Genomic DNA, 26191 nt, shown 5'->3' with positions numbered 1-26191 from the left:
ACGTCGGACGACTAAGCCGATTATTTTAAATGTATTCACTTCCTTAATGGACGTCGTTTTTCACGTTGCGCTCCGTGACTACGCTCACTGACTTACTGAAGATTTTCGGTTATGATCCGGTCAATGACTGTTGGGGATTAAACCTCACTTGCTTTCTGACATTTATTAAATTGTTTAATAACTACCATACTTAGAATATATTAAAATTTCTTAATTACTGTGATTACTTCGTACCGAATTACACACATAAAATTGACAAAGAATGTAGTGCATTACAGTTCATTTGTATTTAGCACTTACCTATCATCCGAATGTGTGGCTATAAACGAGACCACACGTGAACCTTATAACGTGTTCAAGTCGGAAAAATAAACAACACGGGTCTCCAGACGTGCATACGTTAGTAGCCAGAATGATTATTGAAATGAGCCAAAAAATAAAGTAATAACAAGGATCATAGCTACCGCCCACCTGCGTTGGAAGGCATTGACAAATGTTGCTCTCCGAGCTCCCGGGGTGCTCGCTCAGAGGCCCAAATAATATACATATCATTATTCTACCCTGCTTTCTCATAAATATTACTTACAAATTTGCCTATCCCATGCGATGTAGGAGCTATTTTTTACCGGAAACGAAAACTTGAAAATGGCTAAAGTGACGGACGCGTGACGTGACTGGGTCGACGGTAATTTTACAACGAGGTTAAAATTGGAGTGCATTATGGAGGTATACAAACATACATGCAAATTACTTAGAAACATTAAGAACTTTATGCCAAAATTAGGTTAGGAGTTTCAAAATCCTGCATTTATGATTAGGCTAGAAATTAGCCTTTATAACTTTCCATAACAAAGGAATTCTTTTGCGTCTGTTTGACCCAAACATACATACAAACGGCACCGGATTATCTATACATAGGTATGTATATTTCTTAGGAAAAAAGGAAGTTTTTTTTAACATTAGCTTCATAAATAAAACTTTCTATAAACTTTTATTACACCTCTATATTACCTCTCTCTAAATATGTAAATTGTCACATATTTATAGTATTAGTGAGATTACCCCTTGATTACATTATGACATCACATGATAGTGACAGTCATGACGTGAACGTTCAAGTCCATAATTTAATAATTAACGAAGTGAGTGTAACAGTTTTATTTCTACTTGCTACACACCACCACAATTTTACACGGGGTGTTTTGCTAGGCAGGTGGTCTAATTAATTAGTAGGGTTCCCCCTCACCATCAGAGGGTTGAAATTAAATGTGTATTTTGCATTTTTTCACCCCCACGACCCCGCGTGCTGGCAGCCGCGCGTTATAATTAATAATAATCTAAAATATGTACCTACCTAGTGTCGCGGAATGTTGGGAACGAAATTGCTTTAAGTAATTCACTCTTTGTACAAATCGTTGTTAAAATTATTACGTGTTTTCTAGGAATTTCTTACTCAGGTAATTATTAATAAATCAAACAATTGTTTTTGCTCGGCAGTTTTTTTTAGGTACTTTTTTCTACTCCATTTATAGTAGCAAAGTGTAAAGAGTATTATAATATACATATTATTTATTGTAAGGCATACTTTTATTTGGATGTTTTTAACACATTATTCTATTAGGTAGGTATTACATTTTTTTGTGATAAATATGTATTTTGCTTTGCTTATAAAATGGTGAAAAATATCAATACTAATATATCATTTTATGATAGGCTATTAGGCATAGCTTTCATTTCTCATAGAATTTAACGAAATATGAACAGACAAAACGTATAGGTATTTGTACAAATATGAAAAATAAATCCAACCTATTTTAAAACATTAGGTACATACACACACACTTGTACTTACAAGAGAATACCTACACGAATTTAATTCATCGCCGCCTAGCACTTGTGTACTAGGCGCTACTTGTCACCCGTCGCGTGCTACCTGCGAGGGTGGGGACGCTATATTACTTGTCTACATCACATTACTACGTTATTACCGCCGCTACATGTTGCGTAGGGTAGTAAAGGTTAACGCTCATCCCTTAGCTTTTTATGGCAACCCTGAGATGACGGTTTATAATTACTTTTCCCTTAAATGTGACCTGTACATCTGCGAAGCCGGCTTTCAAGTATGTCAAAGGTCGTTGTAGCTTTCATCACTGAAAGGTTAAGTTATATTATTAAAGGGGACGCGAGGAAAATTAATAACAAGAAGGAAATCATAATTAAATTAATAGGAAAATGTATAATATCAATTGGTAAAGATATACGCATCATATACTTATAAGCCTTTTTTATTGTAATAATCATAGTTCCGAATCTAGTGAGAATTTGAAAATTTTTGTCCGTCTGTGATACAATAAATTTTAACTCTGAGATACAAATGCAATCATTTTTTTTTCAGTTATAAATGTATATACCTACTTTGTAGTTAATTTGGTAATAGATGGGAAAAGTTGTGCTCACTAGAAATTTAACTGGAAATAATAATTTATGTAGGTACGTAATACGAACCAAATAGTGGTGGAATTAAAATGAACGAAGCAAACACAATTTACACATCGACAAACCAACGAGCTTTGTAATATGTAGTCGAAGCAAATAGCTGATATGTTTTATGTTACATTTGTGAATAAGTATGTAATCACGATTTATGTAATTTGCGTTGCGTTGCGTAATTGAACGTTTCAATACCAACTACAAACATATGTAATTAAAATGAGATCCATTGGCAGAAATAAAGTTTTCCCAGAAAATAATATTTTATACATTTTATGTACATGTTTTTTGTAAGTTAAAGTTAAATTGGAATTTTATATACAAACCTTAAACAACAACATTTGATTAATCTAGCCTCAAGTTTGCTTACCTATTATTATGAAAGTGATGAAAGGTTGTAGCCGTAGTGGTAGTTTTATGCAACTAAATTATGTATTTATTAGTAATTCCTTGACGTTAACAAGTTCCTAATGAATCCTTTGGGCCCTATAGACGCTTCTATCACCAATTTAATATATTATGAATCAGTAGTACTTAAGTGAGTATTTTATTATCCTAAATTCTTCGCTAGCAAATCTTCTAAAGATTCCATCTAAATCAATGATAGATTGTGGTTAGAAATAATACTTAATCCAATTCGGAATATTAATAATTTTAATACATATAAAGTTACTGAAGGTCACCAGACTGGAATGACCCTCAAGTTAGAAGTCTACAAGTGTTATTAAGAACTTCAGAAGAGTAGGTACAAACCTGATACCGCACTCTGTCGCTACAAGATTACACTTTCGCTAAGTAAAGTCTCCCAATTTGCTGTTTCAATCCTTAATTCGAGCTTTATTGTTTTATAAGGTAACCCCAAAGAATCGAAGGTTAATTACGATTTGCTACGTGCATACTCTTTATTACAGCATTAATTTAAAATCAGGTGCCTACTTTTCTCTAATGCTTGCTATTAAAGGCTGTAAGGAAATTAGCTTAATGGCATAAATGTTTATATTTAAAACGATGTATTAATTAAAGTGCCTGATGTCTGTGTTAGCCCGACTATGGGTCTAGTATACTTTTAGACTAATTGAGCTTTCGCAACTAAGTCCATATTGAGTGCTTAATCCGTTATTTATTCAATTTAGATTTATTCAATTTAGACCACCATAAACCACGGGTCGCCTCGATAAAATCTATGAAAAACTACCTGTTCAGTAAAGAAAATGCCCGGCATTCGGTCGAGAAGCTAGTAAACCACGTGAATGGGCATACAACGCCCACTCGGACCATTACTTACATGCCTACGTCTTTATACCATTCAGTAGAATAAAATGATTACGCATTGCTGGAATATCGGTTTCCGTCCCGTACATTGAGACGCACGTTGCCATTCACCGTGCGCATGAAAAGGTTTATGGTACAATGACATTCTTGATGAAACGACCACTAAAGCAGAGACGCTTTCCACTTAGATTTTCGTCTATTGCACGCGGATAACTATATTTCTGTCCCGCCTATGATGCCGGTTGTCAATGCCGTGCAATAGAGATAGCAACAGGCGGTTCAATGTACGAAAATCTATCTGAAAAGCGTCTCTTCTTTAGGAGGGATGTGTTAGTCCTAAACATTGACATTTAAATGTCACCAACACATCCAAATTGAACACCTGGAAATTTTCTCAACACGTGTTTTGTACTATGAAAAATTAATATACCTATTAGTATAAATGTTTTAGAGAATAGTTATTAGTATCGTGATTTAAGTACTCACTTTAATGAAATATTATCACTGTGCTTATTAACTGTCACCGGTCATAACGAGCTTGAACGTTAAATTTCTCTCCTCGCTTTTTAGTTTCAAGGGTTTCTAATTCTTAAAAAGTTAAAAGCGATGCAATATTTAAAGAGTTTTCAAAGAAAATTAAGAAACCGTTCGCGACGGTATAGATTCGAAAAGCGCTCCAGCCTGGCTGCAACACAACTTTGTTAGGCACGGCGAGTTACCTCGTTACCAGTGCAGTAAAAATTACAGAAGTTAAACTGGAATTAAGCTGCGATGGATTTTTTTCCAGTTATGCAGAGTAAAATTTTCTGTACTAATGAGCTAGATTGTTAGCTCGCGCCTGGCGCCGCCTTTGTGGCAGGTGTTTCTGTTTAGCTTTGCGCTGCAAACTTCATTAATATTAAAAGTCCTAGCATTTCTGTATAGGTATAACAAGTTTCCGCTGCGCCGTCATGAATAAAAATTGGTAACAAATGCCCCGAGTCGCGACAATACCGCATCTGAGTTAGTTAGCCGATAATTGGCGCGGAGTTGGCAACTGTAGCTGTTTCAGCTAAAATTCAGCTTATCACAACTTAAATTAGGTGTGCAGAACTAATATAAACTTCCTGAATAGTGCGATAAACTTTTTACATTCAAATTAAGCATTACAATCGGTTGGTAGTAAGAGCAAACGTTTAGTTAATAATGCACGTATTCCCCTTCAGTTCATGATACGACTGTTATTGAGTCATAAAAACATAAAAGGTACATTATAAGACCCCACGGCGAGGTACCCCAAACAAGCGCTTATCTAACGACGATCGATCCTACAGTTGTAACAACCGCCGCACATTATTCTAACGCAATTAAACGTGTAACGTATGGGGGTGGCCGCTGAAATTTAAACCTTTGATAATGTAGGGGAATGGTCTACAGGCTCGAATTCGAACGTACTGCTCCAAGACCTCCGTCTAAATATACCGACCTGCCAATATATCAGCCATTTACTCCCATTTTAGACTGAATGCTTTAACTGAAAACGCCTATAACGGCCGCGACTGGTGCAGTGTAACAGGGTCGCCATTTACATGTATCATACTCAAACGCAGCGAAGCGAAATTGGACTATCCACTTTTTAGTTTCGTACACAGATCCAACGTGCCCCTTTCAACTATAGCGTCCGTATTAAAATAGATGCCCGTCGGCCGCTCCGCTACGATACACGGCTTTAGATAAATTCCCTCCATTTTTCTCGCGCTCACGAGCCGTCGCCGTATAAATGCTTCGAGTGTCTTTTTTTGTACGAGCAACCGGAGGAATTACAACATTAATCAGCCGAAATGAACCTTTTAGCGAAATGTCAAAAGGTTTACGAAGATCTTCGCGGTAACGAGGCGCGGTTATCCATAATGAAAACAAAAGAATGCTCACTCTGTTATCCGGACATCGACGCGCGTTTTGCGCGGACGGGCCGGGCGCGCTGGCTGGTCCACCGCTTTCTCTTAGATAAGCCGAGTGCTCAGGCTCTTTGTTTGAAACACTACATTAATTTGAGCTAGTGATGTAACCCCGTGGCATTGTTAAATTGATTGTAAAAGTGTTTATGCCCGGGTAATTCATAAAGATATCGCTGCTTTTTTTTATCTGACCGGTGATAAACCCTTTCATTTCACAAAGGCTTTTAACTACATTTTATAAAATTCGATTTTTAAAATAGGTTCTGTACCTAACACTTGAGTGAGTATGGAGTCGATTTGCGTTATCGCAAAGGTTGGCAGCATTTTAGTTGGTGGGGTCGCTCGGTCAGCTGGCGCTGGGTCCACGTTTCCGCTTGATTAGAGGGCACTAGTTCCGCGCACACCTGTGCCGCCTGCGACCTGGCTTTTCTGCACGTTTTGTTTCGGAATTCGGGACGTTTACCGGAGAAGTTTTATCGTTAGATTCGAGCTATGCGGGCGCCGTCCGAGCTCGCTCTACGGAAACGGGAACAGAAGGAATCACCATTTTATTCGTTTCCTAGACAATTTCATATTATAAGTTATAAAAATAAGCATTTTAGAAACGTTTTCTTGCATTTTTGTTTGTGTATCATACTTGCCTTGAAATGAGAATGAAAACGAATTACGAGGATGTATAAAAGAGATATTGCTTGTTTATGAAGGTCTACTTTTATAGGCCCCTAAGGGAGAATCTCCTTTATCGATGCTTTATAATGGTAGTAACTGTTACCCAAAGAGATAATAAAGTTTGTGAGTTTAATGCGTTACAAATGCAAGGGCATTGTATTTCATTCATTGGAACCCGGTTGGTTGAAATAAAGGTGTGTTAAAGGGTATAAAGTGCTATAGCGTGATTTTGTACAGCTTTGTTAAAAGTGTTTTTTATTGTTTGTTTTAGGATATGCGCTGGAGAGACTTTACTCGTGGCTTGCACTCATGATTCGACGTAACGGCACATCATAACAGCAAGCTGAGCTGCCTACACTTAGGTGAGTAAATATGAGTACAATGAATAGCCAATATAAACAGTCAGCAGCAGAAGTTGCTAAGCGGGCCAGATGTTCAAAATGATCTTAACGCGACTTTATAGTTAAGAGAATAAGAGCGTGTCAATGTAATTTTGAACTCCTCGCCCGCTTAGCATCGTCTGCTGCTGACTGTACGAGTTTACGGATAGTGTAAGATTTAGAATAAATTATGAGTTATGAAAACTCATTTATTGTGTCAAAATACCTATGCAACAAATGTTTTTTTTTTAACAGGTACTGAACCTGAACCTAAACCATTAGACTGAACGAATATTACAATTTTCTGCAAAATAAAGCTATTATTAAATTGACAAAGTTAACTTTCCTATTTTAACTAAGTATTAAACTATAATTTAAATTAAAAACACTTGTATTAATAACTAAATTTGATTCTAATTCGCTAGAAAAAATAAACTAAACGTAAACTAATTTAAAAATGTGTTTAATAAACAACACGTACATCATTTCACTACCTACGTCTTATAAAGCAAAGTCCCTCGCCGCGTCTGTCTGTTTGTACGTATGTATTTGTATGTGTGTTTGTATGTAGGTTTGTATGTGTGTTCGAGATAAACTCAAAAACTACTGAACGGATTTTCATGCGGTTTTCACCTATTAATAGAGTGATTTTTGGGGAAGGTTTAAGTAAGTATATACACACAATCTTACGGTGTCATATACATTGTAAAGGTTTACCCGTGCGAAGCCGGGGCAGGCCGCTAGTTGTTTATAAAATTTAAATAATTAAAATTAGATTAAAATCAACACTATAACTTACCTATACAAACCCCCAACTATAAAAAGAACACCCCATGTTTAAATTGGTACATAACAAAAACAAAGATAAAAAATCATTCTCCAGAGTAATATTTTTCAAGTAAGATACAAATCCAATTAGAATTATAAGTACGCCAGTCTAGATAGAATATAAAAACCCTTTACGGCTTGTAAAAGCTTGCCTAGTCGCCTAACATGGATCAACACCCATCATTCCACCCAAAGAAAGGGGTGATTTGTATTTTTTTCAATAAACCAACACCTGTGCCCGCACGATTTGTTCCACCATTCTAAGCTAAGGCTTGTAAATGTTAGCCTATTTGTAGTGAGATTGAAAAACTGCTTCGTATACCGACTGCAACAGTTTGTTGGATTCACTGCTCCTAATATATCACCTGGTTGGGGGAGTTTACTGCACACGGAAACAAAGTTTTGTTTTGACGGGAAATGTGACGTTCCTGTCGCCAATTCAGGTGGTTTTACCTCGTGTGATCTAATATTAAAATATCAACTAGATAATTTATTATAATATTGTTATTTTACTATTTTACTAGTGCTTCCTCCGACCAGTTGTTAAAGAAGGTGTTCAGGTCTTCCCGTCAATTAATTAAGTACCTGTGACCTAATAAAATTAACTTTGCCCCTTACACCTGGAGGGTTTTGGTGCTATTAAGCTATAATACAAATGTTAAAAAATAAAACTTATCTTTACATAAGAATGTTATTAACTTAATAAGATTAACTCCCAATAAAATTCTCAAAATAGATAATAATTTTTAAACCACGAAGCCAGAAGTTATTGTTTTAGGAAAAACATATAAAACCCTAATCTAATAAAATGATTGACACTTGGTAGGTACAAACATAGGTATACATTCTACGTTACCGCGCGGTGAAATATGACCAATCATTTTTCAACGACAACCCCTTCGGACACATATGACAGATTTAAAGCGGTTGGCGTGAGTGATGCGTATATACCCAATGCGTCAATCACAGGAGATGCCAAATGATCATGCAAGGCTTACATGCGATCGACGTGTCGAAGTCAGTCGACATTTTTTGAGGGTGAGCAAATCGAATAATGCTTAATTGACACTGTCGTTGAAGTGATTTCGACAGTGACGGCTTTTATGAGTGACTGCTTTTAGTTTGGTATTACAATGAAATGATCTGTCGCGATGTGTCTCCTGGGTTATTAAAAATGTAATTAAGTACTTTACGCACTATAATATGAACGAAATGCGTAGTAAAACTGTAATAATATATGTACATACATAAACGTAATTAAAATTATACAAAGTTGAAGAAACGTGTTGCGGGTTTTAAATCATAAGTATTAAGATACTTTGTCAGAGTACGGAATATTATTATAATTATCAACATTTCTATGCGCATGAGAAGCTATCTTTATCCATCAAAATTCTCGGTAGTTCGAGATATCTCGCTGACGGGGCGAGGATTAATCTAAATTGGCCGTTAAAGTGCTAGTATTACCGTTAATTGTATTAACATAACGCCATTGAAGCTCCAGAATGTACACAGTAATAACTAGCTACTCGATTACATAATATAAGCCAGCTTTATTATTATGAGATGCACGCTTGCCACCACTAAGGATGTGACACATAAAAGTAACGTATCATAATTAACCAATTAACGACGTTAAACGTTAAACAGCTATGGAGTGTCGTTATTTTTTCCGCGAATTAAACCCATTACGTAAGGTTGGCTAACGATAGAAAATCACCGTGGAAGCTCGGTAGCGGTGCCCAGTTTCATTATCATACAAATTTTAGTTGGGCTCTATTACTAAGCAATTTCCCTGATTAAGGGTATCGCTGTGTGCGGCGGCGACAGCCCGGCAAATAGGCCGATTGTGCTCCACAATGAATAGCTACCTTTATCTATACACACAACATACACAATTTGCTAACAATTTCTATGTGGTAAACGGATCCTGGTTGTGTGCAGATAAACAAAGGGATTCTTATCCCTGAACACGTTTAGACAGCTTTTGAGCTTACGCTGGCTTTTAAAAATTCATGCATTCCATTAGCTTGTTCGTTTGATTATTTTTCCCAAAAAAATGGTAAGGTTTTGGTGGCCATTTTTAACGTTTTAAATTTTACGGTTGCTCACTCAAATGCTTATTTTATATGAGTAAAAAAAAGGTTAGCCGCTATAACAATGGTTCTATTCTGTGGCGCGGGCGATCGGCTTCACGCCATCACTCGTAGTTCTACGACCTGATCTGTCGATAGGCTCATGCGGGCTCTAAATTGAGGCTTCGACGGCTGGACAGACATTATGTTCCTCTATCGACATGCTTTTGTCAGGGCGATTCAAAGGTGGTTATCCGAAAGTGGGTCAGCAGGGATTTCTGAACGTCGTGTTTATACACACGTAGACTCCAGCACTAGTGGTCCTTTGTTCTCGTGTTTAGGTTTCGGACAACTATTTGAAGTAGGTGTTATGTGCGCTTTGTTAAAAGTCAACGGTTATATGTTGCAGTTGATTCAGGAATGTGAACAAAGGACGATACGAGAAGCGATAGTCTGATAGTGTGGCTATCTAATATGCATAAGATCGGATGAAATATCGTGTCGCATGAGAAATATAAGGTTTGTTCGGGTACTCAAGTATGAGTGTCTTTATGTTTCAAATGATAATAGTTCAGGTAACATGATAATATTAGAATGTTCTTTATGGTTAATTCAAGTACTTATCGTATCTATAAGGTAGAATATTCGTTAGTGTATTTTAACAGGCTACATGAAAATTATAAAAAAAGTGATATAAGAAGATCAGAAGTAGGTAGGGTAGATATCATTGTTTGTCGATGAAATACATACTTAATATAGTAAGAAAATTATTTTTATGTAGGTACTGTGACATCGCATTAATTATAATTGATTCGTTGAAAGTAAATAAAAAATGACGTTCTAGAAAATCAACCGCCCCCTGGCTGAAGTAAATAACTAATCATCAAAAAGGGCCGGCGAGAAATCCTAAGTGCTCACGGAATACGCGTCGTAAAGCATTTTCGTCGTGAAAACCTTTAGGATGGCCCGTCAAAATGAATGGGGGTGAAAAATTCGTTGTATATAAACAAAGGCTTATTTGGTGGTTGGCTCATTTCGGCAGCGGATAAGTGTCGGTGTAATCCGTGCCGGGGTCGTGTAAATGCAAATCGTGCCATAAAGCCATCGACCTTCCCAGTTCACTTAATGAACAGGAGATCCTCGGACGTGGATCCGTCGTCTCAACAGCGGTTACGTGGCTTGTAGGTGGACGAAATTAGAGACGACCTAAATTGCTTATACTGCAACGCTTTGGCCATAATGAATTTTGGGGCTTTGTTGCAGCCCGGTTGCATGGTTGCATTAATTAGGTTATAACTTAATTTGGTTATACACGTAATGGAATAACGATGACACAGTGGATAATTAACATAACTATCTCCAAGGAAGATAACAGCATAATTAAATGTGCTTGCTTTGTGTGAGTTTGGCTTACGGCAATTATTATAATGTATTCAGAAGAAATATACTCTTTTACCGCTAGCGTTTCCGGTTACTTGCAAGTAAAGCTTCAAATGCAGACTTTTATAAGTCAGTATAGAACGGGTTTTATTTAAGTATAATATACATATACATACACATTTTAAAAACGCACAATATGTGCATAGTAGCATGGATTAAAATCTTCGTGTTTTCTTTGCATGGCCAGAATAAAAATAAACATGTCTCTATTTTTCTGTGTCCAATCTGTTGGTGCAGAAATGTTCTATACTCGCCGATGGCAAACTCCGCGGTTCGCTTTACGGGTGACTGAAGCGCTCGACTTCCATAAAACTATGGTTGACTTCTCCTGTTTTTTTATATAACAAACGATGTATTTGACATGATTTGAGGTGTGAACCAAATAGGTACTACGTACAAGAATATTGTATCGAGTCCTAAGATGCATTTCTGAACCGTCTCACTAACTGTAACTTTCTTGACTGTAGGTACATGTGTGCACTGGGCTGTAGGTGAAACAATACGTACAGTCGTACACGAGTCTCAAAACTCAGGGTTGTCAACTAAATACATATGATACCTACCCAATATTTTCAAGAAAAGTTAGTAAGTAATATATAAGTAATTATTTGATTACAAATAAATTACTTTTAACTCGTTGCCTACAAATTACTTCATTAATAACAAATGTAGGTACCTACTATGTAGATGTGTAGGCATATCATTGTTCCCGTTGAGATTTTAGGCGCTATAATAAACAGTATTATTATTTAATGACGAATTAGGAAAAGTACTACTAAGAATTATGCTAAGTCAGCGGTCTACTGCATGAATATTCCGACTTGGTTTATGTTTAAATTAATCCTCGTTCAGTCTCTATTAACTCGAAAGGCGTCTTCATTTTATAAAGCATCTGTAGGTAAACGAGGCGAAGTACGTAGCGTCACTTTATCCACAGCCATGGCTGAAAGTAGCTGCTCCCTGCGGACAAGCGAACTCTAACCGCGAGCCAGCCCTGCCGGAGACTCCGTGTTGAATTACAAATACGTCGACTTGACGTGAATTCGAATAGGGCGGGGTATTTGTAGCCCAGTCTCACACAGGATATAGTTTCTTTGTTATATTGTTATATCTCTATTTAGGTATGACATCAATAAATATAATATAAACTACCTACTTATTTAGGTCCGTTTGAAGTGCTTTAGAATGAGCGAATTATACATTCAGATACCGTTAACAAATTAGAAGGTCTTGCTTCTGCTAATAATAGTGTTATTAATCATTGCTTAAAGCAATAATAAATGTAACGTCCGCGCTCAGACCTGAATTGATATCTAATTAATGTCTGTGGCAGGTATCAATGGTCGGAGATTTTAAATTTTGTTTACCATCAACGAAACGTGCGAGCCGAATATTTTGATCTGTTATAAAGTATTTACAATAGTTTTTACTACTCATAATAATAGCGTAATATCATCTAGAGCCATGACGAATGCTGGGATGTGGAGTATCAATCTCCGCCGTAATTAAAATGATTGTATTGGCTCACAAGAAAAATAATTAAAGCTTTATTATGAAAGAGGCTACACTCGTGCGCGGCGGAGCGGAGCGGTGAGAACGTTTTGAATTTGGTTTAGCCTAAATTTGATATTGAACGGAACTCGGTGGTTTAAGACCGCAATATTAGCCCGTTCTTATTAGTCTTTTTACGGAAAATCCACTTCTCTGTTTACCGGTTGCGGTTTGAGCCTTTATTCAACACCAATAATATTTACAATAGCTTCTTGTTCAAAAGTAATAAGAGGATATTCCAACTAAAAATACGACATAATAATAGTGGCCATTATTTCGACATCTTGCCTCCATAAAACATCTTACCAGAGTATAGGAAGAATGTAAAATAAATCTTCAACTAACTATGTATCACGTTTCTAAATTGGATTGATCTATGGACAGTTTTACAGTCAATATGTTTCATTAAACTGTGATTAAAAATATTTGGTAGCGGCATTCTTTTATCTTTGTTCATATGCCGAAGCAATTTAATAGTTGCGGTTTTTGGTCGAAGAAACTTGCTGATCAATTTACTATTTGAATGCATTGACGACAGTTCGACACCCGATATTCGCCGCCACAAAGTTTCGGTAACTTTCTGTAACCAATACTTTGTAGTGTCATTATCGTATCAAAGATTCAGATCATTGGATAACGGGGCATTGGCCACTGAAGTAGGCGTTCGTGGGAAACGAAAGAAGTAAAGACATATTTTATACTCGAGTTTATAGCATGGTAATTATATTGGTTTGGAGATATTAAAGCTTTACTAGCAGTAGTCACGTAACAAAGCGAAACTGATTTGACGTGAGAAGATGTTTTGAATGTTACAAGTTTAACGAGCGGTGTTATTTACAAGATTTTAACAGTTTCATGCTGTTTTTTTTCGGAGCACTTTGAGATTAATTGTTCTTTTAAATGTTTAGCTTGGCATTTTTCTCATGTTAATTTGTAACAGTTCAAGAAAAAATATTTACAAGCTATTCACGGTCAAGTCATAAATATGATTTGTTTTGCTAATCAACAGGTTTTGTTTAATTAAACCAATTATGTTCTGAATTATATTTAAATCGGAGTAAATACGCGTATCCGCAATCCATTTTTCTTCTTACATTATTTGATTATTTCTAAGCCGGATTCCGTTCGCGCACCTGTCGCCTCCCGAGTGGAAATTGTAAAAAATCGTTTGCGCCGACGCAGCTCGCAGGTACCGTAACTCGCGTGAAGTTACGACTATCCGTTTGACAGTGACAGCTGCTTCCGCTACGGTCACTGGTCTGTTTGCGAATAGAAGCTGCGGTGTTAGATATGACGTTCACTCTCAAAATGTCATGTCTCACGTTTAATAAGTCCATTCGACCCTCTTAGCAAATATCTTACCATATTACCTTTTTCTAATGCCAAAATCGCAATATCTGACGGTGAATTTATCTGAGTTTGAAGTTAAGCGACTCATATGTAACATATATTAGCATTAATTTCTAATTTACGTCGTTTTAATTAAGTAATGTTTCCTGATTTTGTGTAAAATGAAAATACATTTGAAACACGACCATTGAAATACTCTGCTATAGTCTCATAGTAAACCTATCCTTTAGTCAAATATATTTGAGACAATAATAATACTGGCTTGACCTAGCCAAGAATGATAACTTAATAAAGTAACATAGCGACGTGGTTGACAAAATATGCAGCAAAAGTGTTGTATTATTTCAAGTGTCGAAAAATCATAATAGTTAAAATTATAGTATACAATATTTATAGTATACAGTACCTTATACTGTATACTATAAATATACGTGGAGTCGTTATACCAAACTTATTTCCTCTGGCGCTAAATCTTAAAGCATGGTACAGTACAGTATATTGGATGTGCGAAATTAAGCATCCTTTCAGGACACGTTCGCCAAAGCGTTGAGATTAGCACGTAGACTGAAACTTCCTTGTTACGTGTTCTTGATTATTTGCTGAGGCAACAGACTACAGGCCGCCGTAATCAAACGCTCAGTCCGAGCAAATCGAGTTAAGACCCTGGCCTTTGAGAGAAATTCATTACTTAGGTATTAAGACGTAAAAGCTTACCATTTCATTCCATTTCCGTAATTATTTTGTCGCTAAAAATTTCCATTCGCAACTTTCAGTATACTCTCGAATACTTATATCTTGAGTTCGGGAATTACAATATAATATTTTTCTGTTGCATCCTAACAGTTTTAGGCGTGTGATGTGACTTTCAAGGTAGCGGTTTCAAGCTTCATGAAACTTATATTCGAAATTTATAGAATTATTCATGAGTAAACCAGACTAAGCCCAATAAGGCTTAGTTTCCCTTCTAGGTTGGCAGGTTAGATGAAAGTCACTTTCGTAAAACTAGTGCCTACGCCAATTCTTGGAATCAGGTTGCCAAAGCGGACCATCACAGGCTCCTTAAGGATGCGACCGCTAACATGAGGAGGATTATTCGGTTTTAAAGGAACCAGCGGACCTGCACTTAACTTTATGCAGAGCGCAGCCGACATTATTTTATAATGCTTTCACAGCGAGCGTGATTTATAAAATTATGTACTTACGAGTATACTATAAAAGCTCAAAGTCATGATTGTCCCATAAACCTAGTGGCATAAATACTAGTGCTCCATTTAACCGTTAAGCGTCATAAACTTATTCAGTTCTTAGCAAAATTTTATACACATCGTAAAACTGCAGTGGAATCGACGCACATCGCCAAGAGCAAAATTTCAATACATTAAACTCATATTAGGAACGAGAGTTTTATTTCAGCATTTCAAGTCTTATATATCAAATTTCACGCCTCTGGCAAATAGGTAATAGGTAGTAAAGGTAGGGTAGAATTGTGAATTCGAAATTGCGGCGATAAGAATGCTCCGGTCTTCGTTTCGTTGGCCGACTGCGCTTTAGATCCAAAACCAATGGTTAGTCGGGAGTAAAATTTTCCCATTCAGCTGTTCATTCATTCATAAAACGCATTACCCTAGCCGCCGCACCCTAACCCCGTCTCGTTTCGGACGCGGAATACGTAGCCGGGAATCCCTCGCGCGTTGCACCTCCCGATGGAAACTGAAACGTAGGATTTTGTTGCAAGTTACGCTCACGGAGTGTGGCCGAGCTTAGCTCATGCGAGTGTGCTTTAGCTTTGTAACAGGCGAGACTAGGCATGAGGCCGTTTTGTATTCGCTTGTAATAAAACTGAGGGGAAGCAAACGAATATGTCAGTTAAAAGAGAACATGCGAGGATTATGTAGCTTTACTTTTTAATTTTTTATCTACTGTCTGTGTATTTATTAATATGAAATTCGTCGAGCTTGCTTATTCTAACAATTTAAAGTAACTTGATAATTATACTGGCCATGCGTTAAGAAGAGCGCTGAAACGATCTGAGGGGAACTTCTATTCCGCCTCTAAGTATTATGGCTTTCGCTATTATCTGCAAAGTCATTAAAATTGTCTAATTGATTTTTCAGTTCCTATTACATTAATAAATTGAGGTAGTCGTAACCATCGTCTTTAGCTGAAATCGTAGTTAATGAATTCGTATAGACATTCAGATTTATATTAATTACGCAGGGAGGAGGACTGTGTGCGTAATACATATATGCTGTGAACGTGAACTAATCATAGAGGCTTAACAACTATTTTACCTACTCAAAAGTCTATTGCCATTATTCTACTCCCATTCAGATCAATATAAACAAAAGGCTGAAAGTTGAAAACTATTCTAGTTTCGAGCTCCTTATTGGCAAACCGCCATATGAGCGCGTGGATGAGAACTCCACCCGGTCCGCCCGCAATGAAGACAAAGTGTGAACTTCCCTAATTTATTTTATAGCCGTTACTTTATTTACCGAAAACAAGGATTTCTTCGGCCAAAGGAAGAATAGATATATTTCCCAGCTCATTTCCCTAAAACCCACTCCATTTAATAACCCTAAAAGAGCCCGCAGATACCTCATACGGAATCCGTGGGATTTTCGCCTCGGCTCGGTCTCGGATCGCGTTCCAATGCCCCCCCAAGTGTCGATAGCGCCTATCCACCGTTTCAATGAGCTATTTCATTATTCAGCCTCACCGACTTTGCTAAAGATGGCAGCGATAGGATTGACTAATTTTGCAGTAGGTATATCTTAAGACGAGCTCTGCGGCGCGTCTTCATTTGGCCCGAGCCCATTTTGCGGGCTTAGCGCGCGATCCGCTCGATATCACCAACGTAAGCACGTCATTTGCAACTCCCACCACCCTTAAACAGTCTTCAGCCTCTTATACCATCCACCCAAACTTAAAGTTATGATTATGCAAACGGTAACTTTTTAATTTTGTTACCGACTCCATTTCTCAAAGGAAAAGTTTTAATAACAGGCAAACAATTCATGGCAGTTGTTCGTTTTTTCCTCGAGTTACAATCGGAAGTTTGGAAATGTGTAAACATTGAGAACCGTATACTGCGGTTTAAGAATTGCGGGCGGAATTCTCCTGAAATCACCAAGTACGTCTAACTTATAAATTGCTGAGTAAAATAGTTAATGCTATTTTTTCAGACCCTATCCAGAATTCCGGATGTACTTTAAGTACCAATCAACGCGATAATGTTTAACTTCGGTGTAATGAAGGTTGTACGGTTGTACTTAATAATCTGATTATAGGTATTATTTTATAAGGCCCACTTTAAATCAGGTTGACGGCGATCGATTTAAAGCATCTAAACTAGATAAATGAAATAAACACGCTATCGGGCCATTCAATGAGCAACTACATAAAGCCGCACAATCAGTACGACGATCTATTAGAACATTAGCAAATCGTAAACTGCACTTGCTTTAAATTTGTGCGCTCGCTGCTTTGGCCTGAATTCGCTCATTGACTATTCAATCGTAGGCCGCATCCAATCGGGCCAAGGCGCCTAATCCTCGGTCGGCGATGAAAGTCAAAGCGAAAGCAAGTTGGTGTTCCCTAAAAGCCCTTTAGCTTGGCGAGAAGGCACGGCGGCCGGCGGCGCGGCGCGTGCTGCGACTTGCAGGCGAGCTCGCTATTACGCCGCCAAGTGGCAAGTTTTGTGCTCGCCTCATGGGCGATTCATCGGCGCTTCTCGTTAGGGCGCACGGCTGAATGCCGCCTTGGCACTCCTCATTATTGCGTTTATAAAGGCGCCCATAGAGAAGCTTGATTCACTAGACCTGCTCTGTTGCTCTGAAAGAGAAAATGGTATTGTGTAGACGCTTTGTTCGGTACTTTTTTATTTCATCCCTGTAAACCTTGCTTGAAAGATATTTGTGGCAACATTCTGTATTGTGAACCTATACCGATGTGGAGTCGCTTTTGCTTTTGATATTTTACAGATACGTTTAGGTAAGTAACGAAAGCAGAAACTGGTTTCTATTGTGATTGCAAAACGGCGAGATCGATTTAGCGTTTGACTGATATTGCTAAGTATGGTAATTTAATTTTTATTACCCAGATATGTTACTACATTCAAAACTAAACCGTGTCAGCGTTTCCAACCGCATAATAAATTACCTACTAAAGCCGCTGATACTATGACTTGTATCCGACCCAGCTAATCAGTAACTCACGTTTCTCTTTAACATATGTAAATACAATGAAACGTTAGCCTGAATTAACATTTGACTCCATGCTAATTTATGACTGTTCTTTGGATAAGAGAGAATGCAAAACCATCGCCACCATGCCAAATATTCATCTTATTTATGCACTAGTACCAGCACCAGTACCCATACGTCGAAAAAAACGTTTTCAAGTAAATAAACTGTGAGCGTCTGACAAACATTGGCTTTGCAAAATGACTCGACATGGAAATCCATTTCCGAAAACCTATCGCAAACAATAAATCGATTTCCAACATCGGAAAACTATCATGGGTTTCATGTTTGTTGACTTTAATCTCACGCAACTATAAAAATAAAAATATAAAGTATTTAAATAAAAAATATAAAAGCTTATTGAAAGGCTGATAAAAGTACGTATAATTTATCCTAGTATTTACTTACCACACGTATAGCCTGAGCGGCCAGCAATTAAATTGCCGAATAATAATCACGCGAAGCTCTAATCCGTCTGTGATTGCAAAATCAATAGCGGTAGCGCAACTAATAGTGGCTGCTTTTCCCCAGTGATATTAAAATTTGCTGGCAGTAGCTAAGCCTGCAAGCTGCCGGCGAGATTTGTTTCTAAAACCAAAACAACAGACATTTTAGAGTTTACCGAATAAAAGCCGGAATAAAATTTTTGGGATGAGCAAAAATTGTTATATGGGAAGCGGTAAAGTTGGTGAAGTTGATGATGATAAGAATATCTACTTACACAACTTTATTAATATGGCGATAAGATCGTTGACTGTTAGAGAGAAAAGTAAATATCTTAAAAAACCTACCTAGGTTATTGAATCTCTGCTCATTCAGATTTCGACAGCTTAGGTCCCGAACACGCATTGTCAATTACATCATATTATTTCCAAGTCCATTTAATTAAAACACTGCAGCTGCGCCATTTACTGAGTTTGGTGAAAGTTTCGATTGCCTTTGATTTTTCTTTGGCTGCAAGATATTTAATGAAGTTCTACTATACTTCTGTAGCAGAAGTATACAGAAACATTCAATGTTCCGATAAGTACTTATATGTATTTTTATTATATGAATGCATATAATATTTTTATAAAATATTTATTTTGTTGTGAACTACAATTTAGATGTTTATTAGTAAGCAAAGCGACATAATAGACATTCTTGGGTAATTATTTCCACTTGGACAGCGGAAAAACTTGTAACATTTGTTAGTAGAACTGAGCGTAAAGTTTCAATCGAATCACCGCTAGTCGCTCCGCTTGGTTTTTGCCACGCTCTCGGCAACTATTGGAGCGGCAGACTTCCACCAACCGGCCAAGTTTTCTCATTATGGCCGTTAGTGCTTGCCGCCACTCCGACTACTCACCGATTCACCAACCACTGACGAATCATGAGGCACGTACGCACTTCGATCGACGTCTGAAAATCGTATAAGTAGACTCATACACGCCCCAAAGATTAAGATGGCTTAAGTGATATTATAAATTAAATGTATGTTTGAAACGGAGGGGAACTTTCGAAATAATGCACAGTCTATTTTTAAATGAACCGTACATACCTTCGTCTTAGGCGAATCATAAAATAAGCGGGAGGGGTATTTTCTCGAAGAGGGAGAGCGGTTAGCCGACTTTTACATTGGTTTTATTGTCTCAGCGCCCCTCGTAAACCGTCTTTGTGCCAGTAACGTCTCAAGTTGTATTAACACCATGATAACTTTAGTGGACCCGTTCGGCATGGGGTAGCGATCGCCCTCTTGCAATTAGGCCCAACTGTATAGTTTCCGCCATTTAAATGGAACCGATGACATTCAATGTTATAAATACGATTGTAACCCACCCCTGGATATTGAATTTAGAGCCAATTACGAGGAACCCTTCGCTCTGAACTATATTACGATTTTATGACGTAATTAGGATGATAGCCAACCATTTCCCAGAAGTTACTGAAACACAAATGTATCTAAAGCTTTGTAGTTCCTATTAAAAGTTAGCTACATTGTCAGTTACATCAAATGTAACGTAATCGATCAGGACAAACATGACATTAAAAATGTATGGCACATGTCCGCGACCCTTCAAGGCCACGTTTATGATCAATAGTTAATAAAGTGCTACGATAACTAATCCTACATGTTACAAACAAGTTTATTGAAGAAAATAAAAACAAATAATAATTGTAAATAGTTTTGTGATATCACTAACACCTTATAAAACAAAGTGCCCCGCCGCGTCTGTCTGTTCGTGTGTTTGTATGTTCGCGATAAACTCTAAAACTACTGAACTGATTTTAATTCTGTTATCACCTATCAATAAAGTGAGACTTGAGGAAGGTTTAAGTTTATAATTTGTTAACCCGTGCGGGTCGCTAGTAACAACTAAAATCCAAGTATAGGAATAAGGCAAATACTTTAATTTAATTTATGTATTCATAAGGAAGAAGACTAAATATACAAATCCATAATTAGGTCAGAAAACAACAAACGCAAATTGAATATAAACTTATGCATAAAATTTGCGTTCCATTATTCAAAACAAGAATAGTCTCTAACGAAATTCTCATAACACAAGTCCGCTACACTTTATTGAAATCCCGTATTGAAATTCTATAACAGACCAACAGAAATTTTCAATAAGGGAATATTTAATTTCCATTTTAGAGCAACAGCACAAACAAAACAAACTTTTAAACACATATTTATAAAAGGAAAACGAAGAGCCTCAGTTAATTCCGCTAGGGCTGATTCGAGAGTTGATTTGGGCGACACAAATTTTCCAACGAATTTAGCGGTTTCAATCGATGACGTCGTAATGGAAAAGTTCAATAGGCAACAACAAAGGCCGATACAAGTTAACGAAGCTCACGAAAGCGAAATTCACGATGGCATCGCCGCACTTCGGCGGACAGGAAATTAAAAGACAAAAGAGTGCCGGCCGGAGCTGTTTCGGCTCGGAAGTGAGGGCGTGCCCTCCCTTTTGATCGCACCTACCCATGGCTCACTTTGTACTAATGCTAAATGATGACAGCTGACAGTCGAGTTATAATAACCGATACAATACTATAGCTTTATGGACTAATCACGAATAACTTACCAAATCCTGACTAGCGGTTGGGAATGGCATGAAAGCGACTGGTGCAGAGCGTTTCCCTGAGATGTGAACAGTTTTCAGATAATGTATTTACTTAATAAAATCATGAATACCTATTTATAATATTTTCCTAAGTTACTGGATAATACATTTCGATTTTATTAAAGCTTTCCTATACAAATGCAACTGGGTCTTACAAAATCATGATATGATTAAATTCGCAATATTTTGGGTTCACGTAAGTTAGAATACATTTGTAACATTACAGAATTAATCCGTTCTTATACGGGGAGCTCTAATGTGTATCGGGTGTGCGTCTGTGTATGGTTTCTGTAATTCGGGCGAGCCGGGGTAATCCGTTCGGCGGATCTAGTTACCGAGGGAGACTTGATGCTGTCTTCTCGTCCTTTAAAACCATTTCAACCGTCGTATTGACAGACTACCCGATGTATGAAAGCAGTTTCTGTATATTTAGCCTAAATTTACTAGGTGATTTAATCTTTAAGTTAAACATTGTTAATGTTTGTTAAACGCTTGCTGTAATATCGCTACCGACATCTGACAAAGCGTTGGATCAAGCTCAGCACTCCTAACTTTGTTTCCTAATTTAATTTGCATTTGGAATCAAAAACTTTCCGTGACACTGTTTTGCATTATTAATACTTTAGTATGGCCTGATCTCTCGGGAGGCGCACCAGAACCCATAAATTGAATTCCAACCTTCGCAATTAGTTATTCCCGCGCGTGAAAACTTTCGAGATCGTTCGCCTTCGTTAACAGATGTTACGCTGCTATTCATTATACATTCCGTCGAATTGTAAAGCCGTACATTTAATTTAAAGTACCAAACGCTCCTTTGTTAAATCGTTGAACATTTGGGAAGGTATTGTAACTAGAGGATCGCTCGGGCGGGAGGATTAGCGGCGCGGTTGCTCGCCGCTAGTTTCTGTTTACGGCGTACCTACATTCGTCTTAGGCGAAACGTGCCAGTAAATACTCGTAAACTATCGCCGTGACATAATGCTGCCTTAATCGCAGGAACATGTAAAATGTCAAAGTATCAGTGTTTAAAAAAACGGTTGTAGTATGTAGATCGGGTCATCATTATCAGTGAGCGCATCAGAGGCGATTTATATTACGGAGCAGATATCTAATGCACTAATGCGTTTAGAATTACATATAAGATATACCTTTCAAGTTTCATTAAAATACGATGAAAACCCCATAAAGCAGAAAACGCATTAAACTACATGTGCTTGTCCGTGGGATAAAATGACAAGCGTTCCAAACATATTGTCCGCGCCACGTGTCATGGCGGTATATTGAATAACAAATCATGGACATGAATAATGTCCGTCCTCAAGACTCCGTGCAATCTGCCCGCCTGCCGTACTACTTATGTCGTTCCATCTCACGGCACAACAAAAGACAAGGAAAAAATATTTTGCCGTCGTAGCATGTCTCTTATCGGTCTAATTTGGATCAAACAATTTCACTCCCCTAACGCAAGTTGCGTAGAAAACACTCTGTTATCTGCATTTTTGGCAGAAATTATATTAAGATTTTGTCAAGCGATAGCGATAAAGCTGTATATTCTTACTTTGCTCTGTGGCACTGTAGGGCGATTTACCCCCGGAGAGCGGCGTATTTTTGCGATAACAATAATTTAGGAAAAATGATGTTGGTAGATTCTCATCTACGCCGATGGAATTGGCCACAGTCTAACTTTTGTATGTTCAACTCCAACTTTGTTCTCTTGCATTAATAAGATTTACATTTTTAATTATAATCAACTTCTTTTTTTCATTGCAGGGCCGGTGGAGTACGCATGAGATGTTATGGGCCCGCGCGGCGTAGCGAAGTGGCGTTGGTGGGTGGTGGTTGTGGCATGGGCGTGGGGCGCGGCAGCGCGCACGCTGTGCCCGGCGCGTTGCGCCTGCGACGATGCTCTGCGCACCGCCTCCTGCGCCAACGCCAGTCTCGAGATTGTTCCTATACAACTCAACCCCGAGGCTACCCACATCAATCTTACGCACAACTCCATCAACAATCTTCTTTACACCTTCGCTTTCTACACACAAATCACCATCCTAGATATCTCTTACAACAGATTACAGGACTTAGGTAGTAAGAACTTTGAAAGCAATATTGAGATGACACAACTGAATGTCAGCCATAATAGACTGAAGCGACTAGAAAGGGACACCTTCGTCGGCTTGAAAAAACTGATCGACTTGAACTTGTCAGATAATGAAATACGTAATGTACACGCACAAACATTTCAAGATTTATCTATGTTGGAGAGACTCGATTTGTCAAACAACGGGCTGGAGAGTTTCGATCCGGACACTTTTGAACCCCTGTCATCGTTGAAGATCTTATCGCTCAAAAATAATTCCATATTAGACATACCATCTATCAATTTGTTCTACGTTGTTAAGTTACAATACTTAGATTTATCTGAAAACCTCATACAACAGGTGTCTAAGCATGGTATGCCATATTTAAAAGAACTGAGTCATTTAGACTTAAATAGTAACATAATTGGCAACGTAGATCCATTGGGATTCCACAACTTACCCGCACTTCGCCACTTGGACCTGAGCGATAACAACATGACAACGATACCCACATCCGCTCTTTCCAAACTAGTAAACTTGTCGCATTTGTACCTCAGTGGGAACTTCTTCCAAAGCGTTCCACCCTTGTCTTTCCAAAACCTTTTCCATCTGAAACACTTACATTTGAGCAGGCTTTATGAACTCAAAACGATTGATGCGAGGGCATTTGTTGACAACATAAATCTGCAGAAAATTTGGATGAATGAAAACGTGAAGATGAGCGAAGTCCCACCGAGATTATTTCACGGAAACCCAAAACTCACGCATGTGTTTATGAAGAACAACGCCCTAGAAACACTAGAAGCATCACATTTTCCTATTGACAGGCTACAAGAACTAGAGATATCAGGAAATCTATTTGTCTGTAATTGCTCATTGTTGTGGTTGTGGAAACTAGGAACGGAGTGTGAAGTTAGTAGCAAAAAGTCGGGCAATGCGAGTGCTACGCTTACGCTAGATTATGAGGACATCAAATGCGCAGGCCCGGGGCCTTTGAAGGGTGTTTTATTTGTACAGATTCCTGAATCTGAATTTGGGTGCTCAAGCGGTTGGGTGATAGTGGCAGTTGTGGTGCTGATTGTGAGTATCATTATAAGCGTCGTGGGGGGTGTTTTATACTTTTTGGGACCTTTGAAAAAGTGCAAAGGGGACAAGTCAAAGCAAGTTATGACGAGTGTTATGTTAAACGGTGATGTGTCAAAGTTAAGCAATGGACTTGGCTATTCAACGAGGAGTAGGGAACAAGAAAATAAGAGGGACACCGATCGGTATCTGATGATCGGTTCCTCAGTGACTAATAACTTTCATTCATTGAATCCACCGTGGCATAGTGTGGATAAGAATCCATATTTCCAAGAAGATAGTGAGGAGCATATTTACCAACAATTCGCTTACGAAACGATCCCTCACCATCGGACCCCCGAAAAGCCGCACATAGTGTACGTCTAACAAAAGTTTCTTGCAAAGGACAATATTATCACCAAAATATTTTCTTTGCTACGTCGAGAGGTAATTAGTGATACCGTGTATTATCGTCACGAAGACGAGAGACAATGAATTTGCAATATTGTAAATAGTGATACGACTAAAATTGTAAGATGTGATAGCTTTGTAAATAGACGTGTAAATAGTTAATTTAGCAGTGCAGATAAAGACATTACCCTCGTTTTTGTACTTAACTCCTTTAATCATGTTAATCCTAAAACCCATTTAAATATGCCTAATAGAGTAAACTCTATGTCTTCGTTTTGTTTTGTATGCATAGTTCCTCAGAATTGAGTACTCATTCATTGTTAAGTGCGTTACAAATTGTTTGAGATATTCAATGCTAAATAAATATTTACTCATAATTATGTATGTAATTGTAAAGTATATTAATAATAGTTATATTTTCTGAATAGAACACCAATAGGTACTTGAAACTTTGTACAAAGACGAGCAATATAGAGTAATAATAATTTCAAATAATATCAGAATAGGAATAAATTTGTTAATTTATCTTGCTACATTGTTATAGCGTATTTAGTTGTAAAATAGAGCGAGATATATTGTTCGAGTCATCCATGTGCTTAACACATACGTACATAGCCTAATCAAGTATATATACATATACACTAATCAACCAACCAGCTGCTCTGATGAAAAGGGGTACAAAATAAAGATACATTTTAATTGGCTATTTTTGTAAATTGATTTCATAAGACTTATTTAGTGCATTTTTTTCTCTTAATAGATCTTGAATTAATATTTTTGTACTTAGTGAATATGTCAAATGATCTAGCTGGAAGTAATATCTTTGCATTTTCATAATAATACACATTATTCAATGAATTTTACAAATATTATAAACTTCATAACCGAGAAACAAAATACCTATTCAATCGATAATACCTACAGTCATATAGATAGAGTAAGGCTATTTATACATACATACGGAATACATAAAACTTTTGTTATGAAACTTATTTAAATATTATAAACAAACAAAAAATAAAAAATTAATAAACTTCTTTGTTTTCTTGCACCTTTATTCTAATCAGAACAGTAGATACTTAGAGAATATAACCAAACGGAGTGGTCATTTACAGGCGTTCCCCTCTGTCAAAAATAGGCGGCCAATGGTCAACCAGATGTCAACCACATGTATGGACTGACGTTTATCTGACATGGCTCTTTTGACGTTACGTATACATTTGATGTGCCCCTCCCCCGCAAAAAAAGGCAGACTATTTTGTACCGAAAATTATAGACATGGCGTCTCCGTTTG

At 37.5% G+C, this 26191-nt stretch overlaps 1 protein-coding gene across 1 annotated transcript in view; it reads left to right on the top strand.

Annotated features, from left to right (window-relative positions):
- The window catches only part of LOC134790035 (leucine-rich repeat neuronal protein 2-like), a 62559-nt gene extending 36633 nt beyond the window's left edge, over positions 1-25926 (top strand). Inside the window, exons 2-3 of the mRNA XM_063760789.1 lie at positions 6640-6730; positions 23117-25926. Of these exons, the coding sequence (XP_063616859.1) occupies positions 23143-24873 (1731 nt within the window). The 5' untranslated portion in view covers positions 6640-6730; positions 23117-23142 and the 3' untranslated portion in view covers positions 24874-25926. The remainder of the gene's footprint in view (positions 1-6639; positions 6731-23116) is intronic.
- The last annotated feature ends 265 nt before the right edge of the window (positions 25927-26191 follow it).

Source organism: Cydia splendana, chromosome 4 (assembly GCF_910591565.1).
Source record: "Cydia splendana chromosome 4, ilCydSple1.2, whole genome shotgun sequence".
In the NCBI taxonomy this organism is placed as follows: domain Eukaryota; kingdom Metazoa; phylum Arthropoda; class Insecta; order Lepidoptera; family Tortricidae; genus Cydia; species Cydia splendana.
The sequence above is the reverse complement of the archived record's forward strand: the minus strand, read 5'-3'. Positions and strand labels throughout refer to the sequence as shown.